Source organism: Arachis ipaensis, chromosome B04, assembly GCF_000816755.2.
Source record: "Arachis ipaensis cultivar K30076 chromosome B04, Araip1.1, whole genome shotgun sequence".
NCBI classification, from domain to species: Eukaryota; Viridiplantae; Streptophyta; class Magnoliopsida; order Fabales; family Fabaceae; genus Arachis; species Arachis ipaensis.
In genome coordinates this window covers 125,933,384-125,939,399 of record NC_029788.2, presented here as the reverse complement: position 1 = coordinate 125,939,399, position 6,016 = coordinate 125,933,384, and the positions used below count along the sequence as shown (strand labels likewise).

At 34.2% G+C, this 6,016-nt stretch overlaps 1 protein-coding gene across 1 annotated transcript; it reads left to right on the top strand.

Moving 5' to 3' along the window:
- On the top strand, window positions 732-5,997 carry LOC107635262 (tRNA wybutosine-synthesizing protein 4). The gene is made up of 13 exons (XM_016338679.2): window positions 732-928; window positions 1,291-1,379; window positions 1,500-1,639; window positions 2,116-2,163; window positions 2,391-2,472; window positions 3,062-3,164; window positions 3,532-3,652; window positions 3,736-3,783; window positions 3,956-4,039; window positions 4,650-4,714; window positions 4,847-4,898; window positions 5,155-5,193; window positions 5,732-5,997. The coding sequence occupies exons 1-13, from the start codon at window positions 849-851 to the stop codon at window positions 5,786-5,788; spliced, it is 1,008 nt and encodes a 335-aa protein (XP_016194165.1). The 5' UTR covers window positions 732-848; the 3' UTR covers window positions 5,789-5,997.

Below are 6,016 nucleotides of genomic sequence, written 5' to 3'. Positions count from 1 at the left end.
TGGATTTGGACTGAACTGACTGTATTCGCATTTCACATTTTACAGGATATATATTCAAATTTTTATATAAAATAATCATAAAAAATCAAAGAATTGATGCATTTTTTAAGAAGAAGGCTAATATTTAAGAAGGAGAACATATCACTTTTACAATATTAATACCTGTAAATAGTTCTTCTACTTTAATGAATCACGAAGAAATTGAGATACAACCTTCAAAAGTTTAAATAGTTGCATCTGATGAATTTGACTTTAATTCTTTGGAACGAGACCCTAAAAAATGGCTTTAAATTTGGCAATATCACCTAAATCAGAGAGATGAAGTTAGACGAACTTATCTTAAATGGGTCCATATCAAAAACATCTTGACAATTATTCTATCTGCCCCCAAAATTTTATTTCAAGTTTCGCCACTGGGTAAGTTCTACCACTAAAGTGCCAATGAGTAATAACTCAAATGACATCTCCACATACTCAATTAAGAAATTGCGGGTTCGAGTTTCATATTTTGGTAAAAATAAAAAAAAAATTCTACCACTAAAGTTAAGGGTGGCAAAACGGGTCGAGCCCGTCGGGTCGATCCGCTAAACCCGCTAAAAAAGGCGGGTTGGGCTAGGATTTGGAACCCGCCAAATTACAAAAATCCGTCAAACCCGCACCGCCAAATTGGCGGGTTTTGGCGGGGCGGGGCGGGCCGAAGNNNACAATGATTAGTCTTTGTGATGTTGGGTTTGGGAATACCGACCCAAAAAATAATTCATAATTTTATACTCTTTTTAATCTTTTATAACAAAAACCTAAAAAGTTAGAACAGAAATTGTAGGATCATAAGCTTTGTGTGTAGAACGATGGCGAATCCAGTTTCCGATTCACACAGCAACACCGTCGCGGTTCAAGCCACCAACGACGATGCTTCCGCTAGCAAATTGTACCAAACACTCACTTTAATTTCTAGCTCTGCTGCCTTTTTATTTTCATAGCGATGCAAACATTGCTTCTATTTTTATTTGGATGCATGAAAGTTGTTTATATAAATGGTTGTTCTCAACATTGAAGGATGCTGAAGCTCATGCTTTGATATTTTTTTTTTCAATTATCCTCTTTTGAATACTACTCTGTAGAATTTTTAACATTCCGTGCCATTGTTTCTCTGCCTTTATCAATTGCTTTTGTCTTGCTGTACAATAGGAACTTGTTATTTTAAATAAGCTAATGTGTTCTTAAGCACATGTTAAAACGAATTGTATTGTTAATATTGGTGAATATTTGCTTTCTATGAAATGTTTGAAGGTCATGTGTGAAGAAGGGATACATGAAAGATGATTACATTCATTTATTTGTTAGAAGGCCTGTGAGGAGATCACCAATTATTAACCGTGGTAGGATGATTCATCTTCTCTAAAGAATTGACTGTTAAAGAGCTCGGTACTTGATGTTCTTTCCTTCACCTTCTTATTATTATATTTTCTTTATTGTATTTATCTTTTGTGTTTCTGAAGGTTACTTTGCTCGTTGGGCTGCATTTCGGAAGCTTCTCTATCAGTTTCTTGATGTTGAGAAGAAGGATGAAAATGAACCAATAAAGAAGCAGATATTGTCACTTGGAGCAGGATTTGACACAACATATTTTCAGTTGCAGGTGCTTGGGTTTCCTTGTGACTTGTGAGTTGTTATAATACTGTGCAGTTGTACTTAAAAGTTAATCTGCTTCGGCCTTCTGTGAAAAAAAAGTTGTATGTTTGCTATCATTTCGGATCCAACTAGGTTGAACATAACTTTGGAGTCAGATCCAAAGCTTTTTGCATTTCAATATTTGTAAAATTTTATTGTTGTAACCTTGTATTTAACAGGATACAAGGACATTTTCTTACTTCATTCTTAATAGTAATCTTTAAGAACCTTCATGTTAAGATTCAATAAAAAATTTGATATGTTGCTCAATTGGAGCCTTAGGTTTTTAGATTTTATCCCCTCATTGAGAGGTGACTTAAAATGTGCACAAAAAATGTGAAGTTTTGCACTTGTATCATTTTGCTTAATTCAACTCACCTCACCTATGAATCATGGGTTGCCAATTTACAGTCTTAACTCCAATGTAAAGCTATCTTCTTTCAGGATGAGGGGAAAGCACCGTATTTGTATGTGGAAGTGGATTTTAAGGAGGTAGAAACTTGAATTCCTTTCAAAGTTTAGTTGCCGATGCTGCTCTTCCTCTTTTGAGTTGGATTGGTCGGCAAATTATGATCAATACTGTTTGGTTTGACCATATATTTATACACACACATATATCATGAAGGAAATAAAGAACTATAAATAGATTTTGAATCTTTAAGTTTATTAATGCAGCTGCAAGTGCAGAAAGTGTGACTAATACTTTTTGGGTAATATAGGTAACTAGCAAAAAGACAGCACTTATTGAGACTTCCAATCAATTGAGGAACAAAGTTGGAGAAGCAGCAGTGATATCAAGAGGTAAGAACGCTGAAGATGATGCTTTATATCTTAGGTCAATTATGTGATGTTTATAGTTTTATGTTATCGAGATGTCTGGGTTGGCACATTGTGCCAGCATGCTGAAATTGAATTCAAGAGAGATTGCCCTTCTAGTTTTACAACCACTTCTGCTCGCTAATTGTTTAAAGAAGAGTGGGTCGTAAAACATAATGATTAAAATTCGACATATTGGCCCTTGTGGGATATATTGATTTTTCTACCAGCAAAATATGTACCTTTCTCAGAGCCATTGATGTGTCTAGTAACTCCCACTAAGTAGTTTTCAAGTGTGGAGCAACTTGGTTATGCCTGCTAGTGGAGGCATGTACCCCCAATCTTGTATCAATTCTTCTGTCACATTGATTTTGAATTTACCTTGTTTCCTTAAATTTAGAGCTCTGCATATGTAGCACCTTTGTTCTTTCTTAGATCAAAGTCTCATTTTCCTTTGTCCCAAACTCAATATCAGTGACAAAGATTTCGTCACTTTAAAATTTAAATCAATGTCAACCTCAAAAGTTGCTATAGACTGATGCTTGTAACGTTTCATACTCTCATTCTTTGCTAGAGAAGGGAGAGGTGCTCAGTGATCACTACAAATTAATACCTGCTGATTTGCGAGATAGGCAACAATTAAGTGATATTGTAACGCGAGCTGATATGGATCCGCGGTAAGTATTAGGAGTCAATAGTCATGTATCTCTCTTTCGCTGTTTTGTATAAATTCGTGGTATGTATTAGGAGTCACCTATCTCTCTTTCACTATTCTGTATAAATGACAATTTGTTTGAAGGCATTGGCCCTTTCTAGGAAAAGAGATGAAAATAATAGATAAGACGGCTTTTAGAATTAGGAGTAAGACAATCAAAATAATTTTAGTGACTGATGATATTCTATCCTGTATTTTTTTTTTCTGAACTTCTCTCTACAATAAATAAATTGTCTTGCAAATATATTTTTCTGTTATTTTTTTATTTAATTTTCATGTATTTCATGATCAAGGAATGATATATTGATTCCTTTCAATGTTGGTATTAGTCTGCCGACTTTTATAATTGCAGAATGTGTTCTGATCTACTTGGATCCCGATTCAACTCAGGCAGTTGTTGGTTGGGCATCCCAAACATTTTCAACAGCTGCCTTTTTTCTTTATGAGCAGGTTACCATCTTCATAGTTTCTTATTCTACTCTTTTATGAGAATGAAAAGTAAGATCTTTCATTATATGGTACTTTGTCAACAGATCCACCCAGATGATGCTTTTGGGCAGCAAATGATGAGAAACTTGGAGGTACGAATACTTAAAAAAGGATAACAATAAAAAATAATAAAACAAAAAAAATAACAGAATAAAAAACTGATGAATTGTTAGATACGTAGATACTAGATACTATAGTCATTGATGAGGGATGCCTACAAGCTATGACTCAAGAATATAATTTGTTTCTCCTTTTGTGTGTCAGAGTCGAGGTTGTGCTCTCCTGGGTATTCATGCTACACCAACTTTACATGCAAAAGAAAAGTTATTTCTGGACCAAGGATGGCAGGTACATGATACCATTTTCGTTTGAAAAAGAAGTCTTTTTTTCTTTTTCATTGTATCTGATATATGATGTAATGTTCATATGGAAAGTCTTTTAATAAAGCAGTTATCTAGGCATGAGTAGCCTGAGAATGAAGTAGACTAAACTAGGAACAAGTTTGCAACTTTTCAACAGTTCTTTCGCATAGGATTAAAAATTCTCATTTGGAGATTGTTGTTGATTTATATAACTTTTGTCATTCAAGCTATAGTTCTTGATTAATCCACGTCTGAATATTTTTGGTGATTAAATTGTCTTCAGAATACATTTCTTCTTAAAAAAAAAAAAACAAAACAAACACAAGAGACTGTCTTCAGCATCTTAGTCAAGCACGCCATGAGTGAGATAGTGTGCTCTGAGAGAACCTTCAGCAAATTATAGAGTAGAAGCCTGGATTTCTCTTCTACATCTTTTATGCCCCTCTGTTAAAGATTCACTCATTCCATTTTGATTATGAAATCATCTGTAATTCTGTTGTTTTTATTATTATTATTATTATTATTGATCAATGTGTGTTATTCTAGCACTAGCTTATCAGCACTCTTATGATATTTGTTTCTTTTGTTGGTATCAGAGGTCGGTTGCCTGGGACATGTTGAGAATTTATAATGATTTTATTGATGCACAAGAAAGACGCAGGTATTCCTCTTCCAAATTAGAAGTGGAAGATTCTGTTATAAATTTACAAATTATTTAGTGTCTTCTGATAGTTTAATGGTTGACAAGATGTTTTTTCATGCCAAAAGACACTGATTGGTGATAATTGTTTAGGATTGAGCGGCTCGAATTGTTTGATGAATTTGAGGAATGGTACATGATGCAAGTGAGTTCATTTCTTTATTTCTGGCATGACTTGCAATCAAAAGTTTCTGACCTTTTAGTTACATTTCTCTCTCTCATGCATATTTTAAGCAAGAAATTTTAACAAGGGAAAAAAATTTAAAAGTAACCATTGGTGGTTCATATGACTTACATTAAACAACATTCTTTGTCCTTAATAGGAAAGACTAAAAAGAGTTCCTTTTTATTCTTCCCAGTATTACTATCTGAATTGTCTTTCCAAATCACTGATTTTTCAGGAGCACTACTGCGTGGCTATTGCAATCAATGATGCCATGGTATGTATGGTCTTGTTCTTTCATATTTAGCAAATTGGTGACATAATTTCCATTTACAATGAGAGGGAAATAACATCTTGCCCCGAGTTGAAATTGTATACCAAATTTACTTTCAATGTAGCATTTCTAGCTGTAACTCTGCCTATGTTACACAGTGTCGTTGATCCATGCAGTCGACCCCACCTAGTGGGATAAGGTTTTGTGGTTATTGTAACATTTCTAGCTGTCAATCTGTCATATAGTAGAGCATGGTGATGACATTGTATTATTTTCAATAAGAAATGACTAAGATATGATGAATATGTCTTAATAAGTGATGGGGGCGATGAATTAATTGCCTTTCCCTTATTTTCTTAAGTCATGTTTGATTGGGGGTAGAAATGATATGGAAATTTTCAAGGATGAGTTTGATTCAGATTTACAGTTGGAACTTATCCTTCAAAATTGCATTTTACCCTTAATGTAACATGGGAGATTTGAGGGATAATGGTGGATAAGCATTTATTTACTTTCTGATTTTTCTTCTATGATGATGCAGGGCCTTTTCAGGGATTTTGGCTTTATAAACGAGGAGAGTGTACCCCATTCCTCATGAAGCACGAGGATACAGTTCCATAGCATATATCTATTATATTTTTCTCTTGCCATATGTGGTTGTAACTATCGATACATGAAAGCACTGATGCTGACATGTGCCAGCTCATTCTGCTGGGGAGTGTTGTGTGATAAAAAGGTTCTCAGAACAAATTGTTCATTTTTTTTCTTTTAATATCATTTCTATGCAATGATAGTGTAAAATTCTTTATGTACACTGATAGTAAAT